Source organism: Hyaloscypha bicolor, assembly GCF_002865645.1.
Source record: "Hyaloscypha bicolor E unplaced genomic scaffold K444scaffold_10, whole genome shotgun sequence".
Taxonomy (NCBI): domain Eukaryota; kingdom Fungi; phylum Ascomycota; class Leotiomycetes; order Helotiales; family Hyaloscyphaceae; genus Hyaloscypha; species Hyaloscypha bicolor.
Window position 1 is genome coordinate 967146 of NW_020194512.1, and position 15797 is coordinate 982942.

The 15797-nt window shown below is 47.4% G+C and overlaps 6 protein-coding genes across 6 annotated transcripts; 4 read left to right on the plus strand and 2 right to left on the minus strand.

The window, feature by feature from the left end:
* Window positions 1-3211: 3211 nt before the first annotated feature.
* Window positions 3212-4170, minus strand: K444DRAFT_623245 (uncharacterized protein; the record flags this gene model as incomplete). Its single annotated transcript, XM_024882257.1, has 2 exons — window positions 3212-3456; window positions 3546-4170. The coding sequence occupies 2 exons, from the start codon at window positions 4168-4170 to the stop codon at window positions 3212-3214; spliced, it is 870 nt and encodes a 289-aa protein (XP_024743902.1).
* Window positions 4171-6308: 2138 nt separating this feature from the next.
* Window positions 6309-7468, minus strand: K444DRAFT_649152 (Aldo/keto reductase; the record flags this gene model as incomplete). Its single annotated transcript, XM_024885548.1, has 4 exons — window positions 6309-6902; window positions 6961-7059; window positions 7113-7268; window positions 7322-7468. 4 exons carry the CDS (start codon window positions 7466-7468, stop codon window positions 6309-6311), a joined length of 996 nt encoding a protein of 331 aa, XP_024743903.1.
* A 665-nt stretch (window positions 7469-8133) lies between these two features.
* On the plus strand, window positions 8134-9812 carry K444DRAFT_605964 (uncharacterized protein). Its single transcript, XM_024878904.1, has 2 exons — window positions 8134-8181; window positions 8227-9812. The coding sequence occupies exons 1-2, from the start codon at window positions 8140-8142 to the stop codon at window positions 9760-9762; spliced, it is 1578 nt and encodes a 525-aa protein (XP_024743904.1). The 5' UTR covers window positions 8134-8139; the 3' UTR covers window positions 9763-9812.
* Window positions 9813-10623: 811 nt separating this feature from the next.
* On the plus strand, window positions 10624-12740 carry K444DRAFT_3982 (uncharacterized protein). The gene is made up of 4 exons (XM_024872497.1): window positions 10624-11139; window positions 11191-11571; window positions 11625-11890; window positions 12164-12740. The coding sequence occupies exons 1-4, from the start codon at window positions 10864-10866 to the stop codon at window positions 12498-12500; spliced, it is 1260 nt and encodes a 419-aa protein (XP_024743905.1). The 5' UTR covers window positions 10624-10863; the 3' UTR covers window positions 12501-12740.
* A 2-nt stretch (window positions 12741-12742) lies between these two features.
* On the plus strand, window positions 12743-13201 carry K444DRAFT_578341 (ankyrin; the record flags this gene model as incomplete). The annotated part of the gene is made up of 1 exon (XM_024877609.1): window positions 12743-13201. A coding segment is annotated over one exon (459 nt), but the record flags the coding sequence as incomplete, so codon positions are not given.
* A 33-nt stretch (window positions 13202-13234) lies between these two features.
* Window positions 13235-14080, plus strand: K444DRAFT_483110 (ankyrin; the record flags this gene model as incomplete). The annotated part of the gene is made up of 2 exons (XM_024873040.1): window positions 13235-13338; window positions 13855-14080. Coding segments are annotated over 2 exons (330 nt in total), but the record flags the coding sequence as incomplete, so codon positions are not given.
* Window positions 14081-15797: the final 1717 nt, after the last annotated feature.

Consider the following 15797-nt stretch of genomic DNA (forward strand, 5'->3'; position numbering starts at 1 on the left):
AGGGTTGACACCAATATCAATGACGACTGCACATATCAAGGTGCACTTGAATTATGTATAGTGCTCAAAGGCGTTTGCTCTGCGATCAATAGCAGTTCAGGTCAACGACGTCGAGAACTCAAATAGCAAGGTATCGAGCGATATCATATCCAACACTGCACGTCATCTCTATCCGTTCTGCACAGGAATCTCTAATCAAATTTTCGTCCATGCTCCTTGTTGGCCAAGACGCATCCTTCAGAATAGAGGCATTGTTCTGAAGGACGCATGGATATTGTGTTAGGAAAAGTTCTCGCTGATACGACTTCACTCAGAACACTTCTTCGCCACTCCATTCGACCTCAAATTTGTTTTCCCAGTGCCAAATCAAAGACTGATGCAAAGAAATTGTTCGTGTGTACCTCCACAACATTAAAGGATGTAATTATGCGAATGTTTTGAAGTGTTCCGCGGAAATCTCGGTGCTTAAGGGAACCTTGTGCAACGGACACTGGTACCGGGGCCAAGCAATGAGGAAGATCAAATGAAGATGGAAAAGGGTATCTCATTCGCTGGAAGTCATGAGTATCGTGCATCTGGAGTGACAGAGATGTAAGATGCTTAAGCATCAACTTGACTTGGCATCGAAGCTTCCGTCTTAAACCATCTTCGGGAGATCTAGCTCTCAAGCAACTGAATCTTTGACGTCAATCAACTTGAGATCTACATTGCCATGCTCCATAGACTATTTCCCATGAACAACGGGACAGGAAAAGCTTTCTTCGATATCTATATTGATGGCTGATTTTTAGGCTAAAGTCTTCCGGGGCAAGAATTTGGTAGAATTGATTCACACCACGAGGTCGTGCTCAGCTTCACTGCACTCAATTATCCCCCCCCCTCGAGCCTCGCTCTGAGCAAGATCCCTACTCTCCGTAGTGGTTTCGAATATATGCTGTTGGTTGATTTCAACTCCGTTCATTTAAGTAAAACTCGAAAACATGGCGATCATTCCCGAGAAATCAGTTTTGATTGGCGTATGATTAAATCAGATGAATTTCTCTGTGCTGTGCCTTCTTCGCTGCCTTCATATATTGGACGAGCAAGTTATCCCCTATCTTAAGCGAGCAAGAATGTTGCCTTCACGGATCACTTACGGGTTTCTCGGTGATTTTACATCAGCCTGTTATACAGGAAGTATTTTCTCCGCAAGCGGAACAGCAATACTACCTGCATTATGCTTATGACTAATTACCCAACGAACCAATGGTAACCTCAACATTTCAGCAATATTGGGCAAGGGCGAGGAAAGAGATAGGATCCAAAATGTCGTCCGCTCGGCGGAGATAAGTCATGCCCGTTTTTTTTTGGCAACGGGAACACAAAAATAGACTCTCGAAACCTCCCCGTTTCCGCTCCGAGAATCCTCAAGCACCAAATTTGGTGGGGGCTTGTTCAGTCGTACCCCTCTAAATCTCACGATGTCTAGCTGCTAGGCATGACGAGAAGATTTTACTCTTTTCAACTTCAACTGTCAACTATAGAATTAAAACATATACATGATCTAGAAGTGGTCATCGATGATTGTCACGACCTTGCAAACACTCCAAAACTAAGCCAGAATATTTGACATTAAATGCGAAAGGAACGGTTACGGTTACCGTGAGCCTTGCTGGTTTCTCTTAAAAGGAACCGAGCGTTTCACAAAAGAGCAAAGTTGAGCCCGAAGCTGAGCCTTACTATCGCTTAAGCTTCCCCTATTAATAATTAGCGCAAATACCCATGCATTTTCTATAGTAGGGATTAGCTTCTTGTATATGCTCAACCTAAGATATAATAAATACTTATTTTACTAAAGGAACACCACTCCTCTCCTTTATTGCCCTCATCTATCCCCGGCCTCCTCCCAACGGCCCGCCAGGCATGCTCCTAGCATATGCTCGACCTTTATTACTAGGAAGCATATAAGTAAGTTAGACACACCTTGCTTTACCGTCGCTGTTGCCTTCAGCATATACTCAGCATATGCTAACCCTAACCTGTAGGGCTTTTACGCTCTAACATATCCCAATGCGGGGGGGGGGGTCGCCGCCCTCTAACCCCCGGGGCTAACACGAACCCTAACCCCTAAACCAAGCCCCCTCGCAAGCTCGGGGCTAATCCGAACCTTCCTAGCCCGTGCATATGCAGAGCATAAGGAGATAATATTCTGAACTATTGTAGGGATAGTTTAAGCGATCGTAGTGATCAGCTAAATAAGAAATAAACGAGCATATGCATAGTTTGATAGTAGGGAACTACTAAAACCTCAGCAAAGTTCTACCACGTCAGGTTGGCTTTTAGCTGCAAGCTATTCAACGGCGCAGAAGGTTTGCAGATTTCCCGGATACCGATTTCGGACCTATCGTAAACTACGTTCTCATCGTTTTCACCCGCAGGACCGAAGACTGAGTTTTCTCTAGGCTTTGGCAGCATCGGGCTATGCAAACCCCCTATGCCCAGACAATGACCCCCCTTCAGTTTCCGGTTGCGTGAAGTGCGTAGGACTCAGGCTGATAGATGACCTACGGATTTGATTCAATAATTATTAACGCATTACAATTCTCCGATCCACGGAAGAAATGTACCAGCTACTCACTACCTGGTCTACCATAGTTTCCGAGAAACTAAACCTCTGTAGACTTTACCCATGACACACACGAAAGACTCTAAACGAAAGCCTGCTATCTCGCCACAACTTAATGGACTTCTTCAGTCTGTGTCTTCACTTGGCGCTATAATCGGTGTACCTTTAGCTCCTTGAATCAGTCAAAAATTGGGCTGACGTTGGTCTATCATGGGTGGCTCAATTATGATAGTAATCTCAGCCGAATTTTTACCTCCCTTCCTTCCAGCGCCGTTAGTCACCATTGCCACTCTGCTCCCTCGCCTCACATTTTACTCGAGTTACTTAGTCACGTTCCTGCTCTCCCTTCCAGTGACTAATCATAATTTGCTTATTATTTGCTTCCGCCTCGCGAAATTATCAAGTCTACAAGATTATGTTTAAGGGGACCAAGCCGGCTTCTAGGAAGCCTAAACAGGATCCCCCAAATGTACATTGTTCAGAGGCAGCTTCTTCACACCAGTGCTCTGGGACCCTATTCGACTCTCAAGTCTCGTCATTTTCTGACATATTGTGGCCCCGCGTCTATCAAGAGCATTCCATTTTGCCCCTCTCTAATCGTTGAGTTCATTCCAAAGTCTCATGGATCTTTGGCTTGACGAATGTTAGCCCCAGCAGATCTGTAGCTGTTACAGAGAGACTTACAAATGAATACTTGATGCCATTGTAGAACGACCGCTGTAAAAGCTGCATTTGGTTCTCTTCATCTTCCGTGAGCTTCTCTATTCTTTCTATTAAGTCAAGCTCGTAATTGCCATGAGCACACTCCATAATTTTCAGCATGCAGACTTCGAAGAAGCGTGGGTAGAAGCCTGTGCAAAGAGACTAGTCAGCCTATTGATCTGCCTCGGGAGAAGAAATAAGGTGTATAAAACAAATAAAGAATTTCTTGTCAACCTACCAGCTGAAGACCAGTCGAGCAAAGAGGCCGATCCATCGGCCAACCAGACGAAATTCCGAGGCGCAAGGTCCAAATGACATAGTACCAATGGATAGCTCATAATACCTAACTTAGACTCGACGTCCGGTAGTCTGAAATTCAACCATTTCTCCATCTGCTGCATATTCTTAAACACCGGCTTTCCGTTTTCCTCCCAGAGAAGCCCAAGTGATATGCCCCCTTCCAGAGGGCCAGGGTGGTCGCCCTGTAGAGTCGAGAAATAGTGCAGTATTTGAGCAATCCGCTTAACTTGCTCGTTACTCGAGGTTTCGTCTTCCCCCAGGACCTTCCCACGGATGTATTCCATGACGATATACCCCGATTTAGGCCAACCCTGCCCATTGCTTTGGCTGAAATAGCGGTACACCTGCGGGACGCGAACGATTTTTCGATCGAGGAGCTCGAAAGCTCGTCTTTTGTTGCTGGCTTCTTCGGCTGTCACGTCCCAGCCGAACTTCACGACCGTGTCATCCGACAATCTAACTACATTTTTTGATGCGCCGACGAGTTGACGATGCGGGTCTGCGCAGTGTTGGACGATTTCCGAGTCACACAGGTCTTCGTTGTTAAGGGGGCTTAGTGTCATAATCTAGCCATTGGTGGGCGGCCCACTATTGTGAAGGAAGAGGGGTGAAGGCACATTGAGGCAGTTTGAAGTCGTCGTCATTCTTCTTAGTAATCACAGAAGGCATGGTAATTCTACGCCTTCCTCGAAAAATAAAATAATAACAAATTTGAGGAAAGGAGGGCTCATGAACTGGGTTGGGTGTCTAAAGCAGTAAGTGATCTGGAAAAGGACTCGCGGCTATGGCAGTTCCTGACTCCAGATTGCAGTGAACAATCGCTAATTTCATGTACGCTAGGCCAAGTTACAGTCTTGTTCTAGATTTCAACTGGACACCGTTGCACTGTCTCTGAGCTAAAGTATTTTCAGGTGGAATTGTGTTCCAATAATGTTTCGCGGTTTGAAGACCACCTGGCTGCTTCTCTGTTCTGCTTATAACTCTGCCTGCGCCCAGGCATGAATTCTAGTAAGTCTGCCTGTTGGTCCCGTTGTCAACCCAAGGTCGACAAGCGGTTTCAGAGCATGTACGGTCACAATATAACGACCTCGCGCTGGTTTTCAGGCGGAGCCGGCCCATACCAACCCCAAAGGCGGCGCCCGTGAGGCCCTGGCGCTAACCTGGGGAAGATCCTGACTAGGTCGCAATCGATAGGGTATCATCAAAGGCGTTGAGATGCAGCGCCATTATTGAGCGCTTAGAATTTGGTATTATACAAGACAACTCAAGTCAATGCCGGTTTGGGTATCGGGGCCATATCATTTGAATTGAAGTATTTAATGGCTTCCTTCTTCCCTACGAAGGCGACGGGCGAAAAAAAACCGTCCAAATCGCTTAAGCGAGAATTTGCGCAATCTTAGCCTTGCGATAAAAAATTTGTCGTAATTGTAACTTGAATTTAATTCCAGCAAAATTATTGTAAAAGATAGATCTGCTTCTTCTCTATTACACAAATTAAAAAGTAAAGAGTTTAGACGTTGTATTGAACCTTAGTGTGATTTTCCACAGGTAGCGATTTTGGTGTTCCTCGCGATTTGGCAGGTGGCCGGTTTTTTTCGCCCGTCGCCTTCGTACAGAATTTGGGCAAAGCTTTGATTTTTGGTGTCCCAGCTCCTTCCACATTTCAATCACTATCATTCAGATTCTACAATTGTGGAAGGTAAATCAACAAAACCCGGAACCAAGACCACTACGAATAGTGCTCTGCAACATTGGGATTATCGTATGGCTGGGGGTTTGACATTCAAAAATATCCGCGACTTAGTGCTCTCCTACGGTCGTAACCGGTATCGATTTTCCGGAGGATCCGGTTGCAGATATTGGTGGTAAGTACAAAACGCTTTAAATTTTGCAACAGCGGTCTAATGTACTCAAATAGTTATACCATAATAAATGATCTTGAGCAGCATAGATATATTCCCGAGGGAAGTTGTCAACTGTTATGGCCAAGTTTGCAATACCTTTATTCAAGGAGTCGGGACCCGAGTTCGATTGGTTGGGTTGAAGGGGAGTTCTATTAGCTCTTTGACCTGTACGTATGTGAACGAGGGATGTGCAAGGGGGGTTGGCAACTAGACAGTTGCTGATGTGACTCTCATCATGGGACTGGGAATAAATAAGCCTCAAACTTGGGGAATCATAAGAGATGGAACTCAAATCTTACGCTCTCCTGCTTCTCCGAGACATGTTCGGGCTGTGGTACAGGTGCGGGCGTGGACTGGACCTTGAACTCCGGTGCAGTTTGGATATTGTCAACTTCACAATCAATGCAGTGACATTCCTGCTTAGATTTTTTTACGAGAAGGTTCTAGGTGTATGAGAAAACTGCCGCTGCCATGGCTTCAACTGAAGGTATTCCAGCCATTTTGGAGGTATGAAGTTGAGATGGATGTCGATATATATTTCGAGAATGAATGGGATACATTTCAGAGGATCGTTTTATAGCAATTCCCCTCGTTGAACACGTTGGCATGTTTCTTTGGGAAGTGGCCGGATCCATCATTTCTATTTTGTGGTTCTCATCCGCGTCGTTGTCATAGTCGAACGTCCTTTCTAAGGAATCGTGCTTGCCGGTCCCGCCACCAAAATTGAGTATGTGCCGGGAATTGTGAAGAAATTGAGGATTTGAATTGAAATTAAACGAGTGACTTAGACTCTCATTTCAATACCCAAGAAAAACCGCTCTGAAAGCCCTCAAATGATCCACCTCTGCATCAGCCTTAACACCCTCCCAAAACGCCTCAATACGGTCCACCACCCACCCCTCCAACGGTCCCTTCTCAATCTCAATCAAAGCCTCCTCAAACTGCCTTGCACTACTCGCACCAATAATCATCTCATCGCCTAATTCCCCCTTCAACACAGAATGATACCTCACCCACCTGTACGCCAGACCAACTCTACTAACCCCACTCTCATTAACTAATTTCTCCCATTCTTTCAAAAACGCAAGATATGAAGGCTTGAAGAACAGAGTACGGTAGAACTTCCCGACTGGCATCTCGGGATCCCATTTCCCTCCCTTAGCGGGGGAAGTGAGTTCAGAGGCAGTGCGGGAGAGGAAACCGCCGGCCATGGGTGAGTAAGCTTGGATTGATATTCCGAGTTCTCGAAGCGTCGGAAAGAGAAGGGTTTCGTTAAGGCGGACGGCAGGACTGTAGGATGCTTGGTAGATGGTTGGGAGGATCAGATTGTGGACTTTGGCGTGGTTGTAGTATTCGAGGACTTGTTCTCGGGTGAAGTTTGAGAGGCCGAACTATTTAGGCATGTCAGGCAAGGGAAGAGTCATGAGACGAAAGTTCGGGGATTGTAACCTTTTCGAAGCGTCCTTCTTCATAGAGAGTTTGGATTGCAGAGTAGGTTTCTTCGACGGAAACCGTCTCATCGGGGCCATGGAGGAGGTAGAATGGAACCTAGGTGTGAAATTCATTAGTTTCCTGGCAGAGGAATGCTTGAAACTACGTACCTTCTCTGTTTTCAGAGCATCCCAGCTTTCTTTCGCCGCTGCGAAAATGTTCTCTCGCTTCCCTGCTCCGCGAGATGCGGTTGGCGATTTGGTAGTTACAGCAAACTCTGCTGCGAGGTTTTTATTTCCAAGAGTAGTTTCTGATGCACCCATTCCCTAGAGCATGCGCGTAAGTATTGCGGCAGTGTATACACTTGGAACAATCTTACATATGATCGGGCGGTGTCAAGTTTGGTGATTCCATGAGCACGAATGATCTGAAGGATTTCATCTTGGAATGCTTCACTTTCTGGGGTTGGTTCCCATGTGTGAGTCCCTGCTGCGAGAGCAACTTTTGGTGAGGTTATGTGTGTCATCTTTTGAATGCTTGAGAGATTGGAACTATGACAGATGTGATGTTCCAAGGAAGAAGGAGATTCACTTGACCTTATATAATTTTTGTCTATTCCTGGCAGAAGAAGAGTCGGACGAAAAATCACGGTGCTCCCCATCTAACGAATATCGGCGACCCTGTGTTTCAGCACTAGAGCATGATTGGAAATCGGCAGACACAGATGAAAAGACATCTGACTCTCTTCCAGGACTGTGCGAATAGGTACTATACCAAATCCAAGAATATCCTTAAATCCATGGCAGCATATACCTCCGCCCCGACGCAGAGGGTCGGGGTTATGCCTATCTAACCTTACATCTCATTGGTGCCAAATAAGCGAGGGCTTTTCAACTCTCGTAAGCGACCTGTATTTCTAAGCAAGCTCGGCCCACTGACCCTCTCAAATCTCACCGCAATAAGAGGAGGGTTTCCCCCGTATGCAAGAGTTTGTCGCCAATTTGTCGTCGGATTCATCAGCAACGGGGAGAATATCTGCCCACACTAGCAGTCGCATCCCCGTAATATACCCGAAAGATTGAAGGCTTCATTCATACGACAAACTCCAAGATGCCGTCTAACCGTCGCCAAGGACCTGATGCTTCGGATGCCCTTCAAAGCTCAATTAGCTCGAAGCGGGCGCGACCTGGGCGGCCGATGCTGCCAGATCCTCCAATTGAGGAAAGAGACGAAGCCTCTGTGGGTGTTCAACTCGGTTCTCATGCAAGAAACTGACTATCGTAGCTGCGGAAAGAGCGAATTAGGCTCTCTCAAAGATCCTATCGTAACAGGAAAGATGCAAAGCACACAGCTGTAATAGAGAGAGCCGATAGGCTTGAGCTCGCACTTGAGAAAACCGTGAGGTCCTTCACAAAATTTCAGGACCTTACAATGCAAGGGGATGATCTCCCGCCTAAAATTGCGCTGGCACTCAGTAGAACTGCGATTGAGATTGCGGGATATTCTCAAGCGGCGCGCTCCGAAGGAGGAGGAAAGATCAGCAAAGGAGACCGCGTAGATATGGCAGGAATTGCTGTGACATGCGGTCTAGAAGAAGAAACATACACGTACACACCTCCTTCAACGATTCTAGAGCCAGCCGCAAGCGGGAGTCAAGCGCTTAACTTCACGTCTTCCACAGACTCCCATTTTGCCGTACTAGCCGCCGAAAGCACTCCGATTTCATCGAATCGGGAGCAAACCCTGCGCGGAAGTCAAAAGCTTGATATAACCCCCACACATACTATAGTGTCAACGGAAACTCACCCCACAGCGTCCCCAATCCCGCAATTTACTGCCTTCAACTGGACACCCACATCTTCGACCTCAACCGTCCCCGCAACCTTTCACCATACAACTCCACCTCCCCAACAATACCCCACCACTATCCCCCGCCAACTCTTAGGCCCCCTCTTCCCCTGGACATCCACGCATACGAACCTCTCCTTCGCACAACGCCTCCGCCTCTCCTCCGTCGAACGCGGTCTTCAGCTCCTCTCCTCCCAGCACCCGGATCTACAGCGCGGTCTTTTCATCCACCTTAACAAGGAATCCATTCCTTTGATCCGAAAACTCACCGAGGAGACCCTAATGCGTCTCCCATCTATAACTTCCTGTGGTCCGGCGCCCCCGACTGTGTTGAGGCTTCCCGAGATGTACCGTGCGGTCGAAGGTGCAAGATTTTTTGATGAGGGTTTTAATGGGGAGACAAGGCAAATAGTAGAGAGGAGCGTCAGTGACGATCTGGCCAGGTTGGTGTACGGGAGGACAAGGACCTGGGTCGTTACAGATGTGAGGGGGTTTGAGGGTGAGTGGCTGGAGCCGATTGACGTGCAGGAGTATTTGGAGCAGAAAGGGGTCTGGCTTGGGAGGAGTGAGGGCGTCGTGGAGGTTTGTGCGCCTGAGGACATTTGGAGTCCGTTCCAAAATCTGCATTCGCAGGTCCCGGCGTTTGCACAGTCTTCGATGGCGGATTATCCGGCTATGGAAAGTTTTGCCGCTCCTACTGTGGAAGGGTTGAATACTAGTAATCCAGATTGGGCTCTATGGGAGGGTTTTGATATTGAAAATCCGAGGGCGGCGCCAGGGCTGGGTGGTTATGTGCCTGCGAGCGAGATATATGCAGCTGGCGAAGCTGCCTCAACCATCGTCTCGACGACAATAAACATCACACGGTTGATCGAGACGCTTGCCATGAGCGCAGTGTGTATCGGGCCTGGACCTGGAAACAAGAAAGCGGATGTGGACCAAGCGTTAAGAGTTGCTATTTCTGGGTTCTGAAGTACTCACTAATTTCCTCACTTTAATAGCGATTCCATCGCCTTAATTGCGCACAAACACTGGGCAGATATGACATCATTTGATGTGTTCCAGGCAAATCATGAATAGGGACCACTCATGAATTAGGACCCGCCATTCATGAGTAGCCTGCTGCTTAATCAGGCTTGGCAATGATACCTAATTTCGGGTATTGATCCGTATTGATACCAGAACCGTAAGGTATCAATCCTATCGATTCTGGAATCGATTCTAAGCGAGAGTTGCGGACCCCCCTATCTAACCCCTTTAACTACGGTTCTTATTATACTTATTACCTTTAATTGAAAAAGCAAGTATAGGCTTATAATTAGGAATATCACTTTAATAATTTTAAATACTTTTATAATTTTTTAAGGACTTTAAAAAAGTTGACTTTTTTGGTGTTCCTTACCCCTCGCAAGGTGTCCAACCCCTCTTGTGAAGTATAAATTCGAAAGGGGGTTCCAAGAAGTCAAGAGCACCCGCTGCAAGGCGGTGAGACGTTTGGGCCAATCAATACTATAGGATGTTGGCCTTAGCCCCACAAATTACCACTTTTAGCGCTGGCAGAACCAGGGGGGGGAGGGGGGGAGGGGGTGCTCTTGACTTCGTAAGGTACGGAAGTACTTAGCAGATTTCTCGTTTAGGATCAATACCGGATCAATACGGATCGATCCTACCAATACTAAGTGATACTAGGGGGTATTGATACTGGTATTGATACCTCAGGTATCATTGCCAAGCCTATGCTGAATGTGAGCAGCCCAATGGAAATACCCTGAATGGCGGGGGCTGATTCGTGAATAGCGCCTCGTAACTTATGGCTTTCCGTGGCTGTCCTTTGCAACCACTATGCCAAGCTCCCAATCAGGTCTCACTTTGGCGCTGGATTCTCGTCAGGCTGACAGCACTGCCACAATGTGGGCAGACAACACATCGAGGATCCATATATGATGCTCTGCGGATCTCCCGCAAAGCACGACAATCTCTCCATACCTGGTTCATTCGAAGACGTACCTCGAAACCCGATATGATCTCTTTCTAGATCCTAAACAATTAGCTGAGGCTTGACCTTGGCTTGAGATGTCGTTCAGCTTCTCGGTAGGCGACTTCGTCGCCTGCCTCTCCCTCATCAAGGACATTTCAGATGCTCTGAATAATTCAACTGGCTCGGAAGCAGATTTCAAAGCTTTATTTGCAACTCTCAAATCCCTCGAGAACGCGTTCAAGATCTGCCAGCTTGTATACCAGCAGTGCGAAGAGCCTCATGTTGAGGCTGAAGTACAGATACAGGCCGGAACAATCCGCCAAGCGCTCCTCGACGAGCACCAAAGGTGCAGAAACATCCTGGAGGCGTTTGTTGGTTCTCTCAGTTCTTATACGGCTGCGTTCGTTGACGACAGAAGTAAGGCTATAGCTCTTGCTCGTCACATGCGCAAGATCACGTGGCATTCACGAAAAGCAGATGTGGCGAACCTGGAGAGGAACCTGAGAGGACACCTGAGCTCATTACAAATGTACGCTGCGGCACTTTGCCAATTGTATCTTACGGCAAATACAAAGATGGTGACATCTACCGAGTCGAAGGTAGATTCAATTCTTTCTAATATGACTGACCTCCGAGCCGAAGTGACGACAATGTTTTCTGGAGTCCAGATTAGCAAGTCTCAGCGTCTAGGGGGCATTGGAAACATATGGGAAGGGGCTTCGAGTCAGTTGGACATTGTCATCCTTAACGACGCCATCGGTCGGACTGTCCCACTTCCAATAATGCTGCTTAGTTCTCGCACAGTGAGTGATGGACGCAAATTCCAAGCCGTCACAGACTAATAAGTCTCAAATAGGCTCTTCATAATATGGTTCTCTGGATGTTCCATGACCGAGACGTCCCTGGAAGAGCAAAGGTGCGGAGAAAGGAGTACACTATTACGGATGAAGACACCGATGGTATTTTGATTGAGGAGGCCAATTGGGACATGATTTATCACCCAGGAAAGCATTTATCGCTTAATATGGTCTTCCCAGCTTTGCCTTCCTGGAACGTTCATCGATGTCCACGGTGTGATCGGCCGGCAATAGGAAAGGCACGTCCCGGTGAACGAAGACATTGGTAAGAGCACCCCTTGAAGATTCGCGTACACCTTCCTGTATCAAAATATCCCCCAAAAGTTCATACATTCCGAAATCTCTGGTTCAAGGCTGAGATTTTGAAAGTACAACATTTCGGGGAACTTTTGAATTGTGAGCCTTGATGAATGTACTTCTTCTACATTGACATTGTCTGGAACTATGTTGTGCGCAGAGTAATGGCAGCAACTCTTACAGTCAATTCAACCTAGAAACTTTCGTTTCATTGCTGACTCTCGGAAGCGCCATGTGCCAGCTTAGCTTTGCTATGTTCGATAGAGAAAGAGTGGTCGAGGAAATTCCGGATGCAAAACCTGACGCGATTTCGGATGCCGTTTCGGAGGATGTCATGGGAGAGGCAAATTCCATCCAACAAAAGAACCGCAAAACTGCAAAAGACACCCTCCAACGTGACAAAAAGTCAAAAAAGGACAGAGAAGAGCATTTTCTATTCCGGAACATACATTATCATCGCGAGATCCTGGTCCCGAAGCCTTTATCTGCCCCAGACAGTTCTGCCGAAGAGACACATCGCAAATTTGGAATCGACGAACTTCCTCCACTTCACCAGGCGGCGGCAAAAGCCTCGTTGAAAGTGATTGCCGATCTCCTGGAGAAGGGCATGGATGTGAATGAGAAGATACCATTCTGCATGCAAGACGAAGAACATTTCGAGTTCCATGGTGCATCTCCATTGCTGATAGCAGCTTGGTTTGGGAAGAGCAAAGCTATCGACCTCTTGTTAGAGCATGGTGCAAATATAAACTCTCTGGGCTCTGGAAACACTGGGATTCTACTGTATGCGATGTGTGGTCCATGCCAGGGACGAATTGTGATGCCACTATTATCGTACGGTGCTGATCCCAACATCAGAAACCGGTGGGGCGACCTTCCTCTTCATGTTGCTGCTAAACGAGGCATATCTTTGTTGATTCACCCATTAGTCGAAGCTGGAAATGACCTCAATGACCGAAACAGTTTTGGGTCAACAGCTCTTGAAAGGGCTTCAAGGTATGGTCATGAACAAGCCGTACAGGCGCTGCTAGACCTCGGTGCCGATACTACGATCTGTGAAGATAGTTACCAATGGAATCCACTCCATAGTGCATCGCACAATGGATCCGAGGCAGTGGTTGATATGCTACTTCAAGAAGCACCAAATTTGATGGCCCCTGACGTGGATGGGGACACGGCACTTCACTTAGCAGCTCTGGAGAATCGTGTTGGAGCAGCAAAACTACTATTGGCAAGTGGAGCAGATGCCACGGCCAAAAACAAGGATAGGGTGACGCCGCTCCACCATGCTTCAACAACCGGAGGCTTTGAAATTGCGAAATTGCTTATTGAGAACGGAGCCGACGTTTTAGCCTCATGCGTAGCGGGCGAAAGTCCTCTTGACAGAGCAGCACGGGGAGGTCACGACAAGATTGTGTTGTTGCTGCTCGACCACGGTGCAGACGTCAATTCTTTAGATAAGCTGCTATATTCACCTCTCCACAGCGCGTCATTAAATGGACACGATACCACCGTAAGGCTACTTCTTCAACACAGCGTAAATCCATGCCTTGCCAATATCTGGGGAGCAACGGCGTTTCTCTTGGCAATTCTTTATGGTCATGAGAGTATTGCAAAATGCCTGCTCGACTTCAATACAGCAGTCATTACTATACCCGATAAGGAAGGATACAGTCCTCTCCACTCCGCTGCATATTCTGGATCGGACTTGCTGGTGAGGCTGCTGCTTGATGCTGGGCTCGATATCGAGGCACTTCCTACACCACCCACTGATTCCGAGTATATCTGTGGTTCTCCTCTAGTATTGGCTTCCAGGAATGGCAAGACAACAACAGCCAAAGAACTTTTGGATCATGGCGCCAACATCGATGCGCACTGCACCCGAACACAAAGATCCTCTCTTCATGCGGCTGTGCAATCTGATCACGCGAGTACTGTGAAGCTCTTGGTTGAACGTGGCGCAAACATCGAATATCGGGACGTCAATGAACGGACGCCACTCATCTCCGGGTCGATTCATGGCAGCAAATCCATTGAAAATCTCCTTGATGCAGGGGTAGATATTAATGCATTTGATAAGGACGGTGGCACTGCATTGCATTGGGCCGGTCATAATGGGCATGAAACAGTTGTTAAACAACTTTTGGCCTCAGGGGCACAACATCGGAAGGACAACAATGACCGGCTCCCATTGCACGATGCTGTGAATGGCGCTAGTAGCGAGCCTATTGTACAGCTATTACTTCAACATTTCCCTGACTCGGTGAACGCAAAGGACATGGATGGAACAACTCCACTTCACTACGCAGCCATCAGAGGAAATCTGCCTCTTGTGAATTTGCTACTCAAGAATGGGGCGGATATGGAAACAGAGAACGATGAAGGCGAAATTCCTTTGGGCTATGCTGTTTACAATGCTAGCGAGCCTATCGTTCAACTCCTTCTTCAACAGAGCCCCCACACAATAAAGGCTCGAGCCAATGATGGGGAGACTCTGCTCCACTGTGCGGTGAGAAAGGGACATCTGTCTATTATGAAACTACTTCTCTTGGCTGAGCCAACCCTTCTGGAGGCAAAAAATAATACTGGCAGGACAGTATTATTTCTTGCAGTTTTCATGGGCGAGAAGGAGATTGTTGAATTCTTACTACAGCACGACTGCCAACTAACACTGAAAGAGATGGATGGGGGAGCACCATGGGACTTTGTGGATGCAAAAGATCCTACGTCGGAGGTCATAAATTTACTTGTCACATATGGGTGGGATATGGATGAACGATACTACGAAGGGCGCACCGCCTTTCATGCGGCAGTAATCATCGGGAATGAAGAGGCAGCACGGTCTTTGATCGGTCATGGTTGCAACATCGATATTGCAGATGATGATGGAGATACCCCACTCGACACCGCTATCATGATGGGAAAGGTCAACATGCAAACCTTGATCCGAGAGGCCTTGGAAGCGTGAAAATCAATATCTTTAGGATCAACTATATCTGACCTAAGACCAACCAAAATTGGCACTTTCAAAACAAAGATCCTTGACTATTGTTGATTCACTCGAAAACGGTCCGCCGCTCGAAATTCATCTCCAAACGTTACCTTGAGCATGTCCATATAATCAGTGATGGCAAGCCAACGAGAAGTGATAAATTGCCCCAGGAAAAGGGTCAGGATACGAAGCTTTACATCGTGAGTTGGCTTTCTTCCAAGTGAAGACTTAGTTGAACTGACATATGAAGGACGCATTGAATTTTAAGGCATTATAACTTATTTTCATAAGCTCTAATTTATGATCCTTTCAGGTCTCACTTCCCCCACTTGATTGTGATTCGGAGGCGATACGAACATGACTCACACGGCTGCGAAGCAGACATTTTTACTCAGTCGCCCTAGATCCAACCACTTTAAGCAAGAATGCCAGTCGTGTCATGGAGCTGAACCGCACTCTTGACGACGCCCTCCCCATCCTCGGCCGACACGCCAATACATTCCCTACTGCTTCAAACTCTAGTGTGTGATCTAATGGTCATGCCGTGGGTGCTGGGAGCCGAAGCCCTGGCTGCTGCACTTCCCTGTCTTAGTAGGGCTAACTCTTGCTGCCTCTTGTCTCTATCGTACTTTTCCTTTTCGATTTTCATCGCCCGCAGAAGACCAAATCAGCCAGCAGCAGTGTCGAGGACGCCTATGACCAGCATTGCGAGATCGGTACCGCAACCGACCCAACCCAACCCACTCAGCTGCGAACAGAAATACGAATCTAGAGAGCAATGAAAACAGTTGAGAGCGCGTTTGAGGTCATGGAGGGAGACGGAACAGAGGTGGGTATACACGCGGCATTGCAACGCATCTGCGGAGTTCACCGGGCCGCGCGC

Bases quoted from the DNA above. Each gene is read 5' to 3' on its own strand.
- K444DRAFT_605964 (XM_024878904.1), top strand. From the start codon at position 8,140: ATGCTGCCAGATCCTCCAATTGAGGAAAGAGACGAAGCCTCT. The intron at 8,182-8,226 runs GTGGGTGTTCAA...TGACTATCGTAG, and splicing joins AGGAAAGAGACGAAGCCTCT to CTGCGGAAAGAGCGAATTAG.
- K444DRAFT_3982 (XM_024872497.1), top strand. From the start codon at position 10,864: ATGTCGTTCAGCTTCTCGGTAGGCGACTTCGTCGCCTGCCTCTCCCTC. The intron at 11,572-11,624 runs GTGAGTGATGGA...AGTCTCAAATAG, and splicing joins TGCTGCTTAGTTCTCGCACA to GCTCTTCATAATATGGTTCT. The intron at 11,891-12,163 runs GTAAGAGCACCC...GCCATGTGCCAG, and splicing joins CCCGGTGAACGAAGACATTG to CTTAGCTTTGCTATGTTCGA.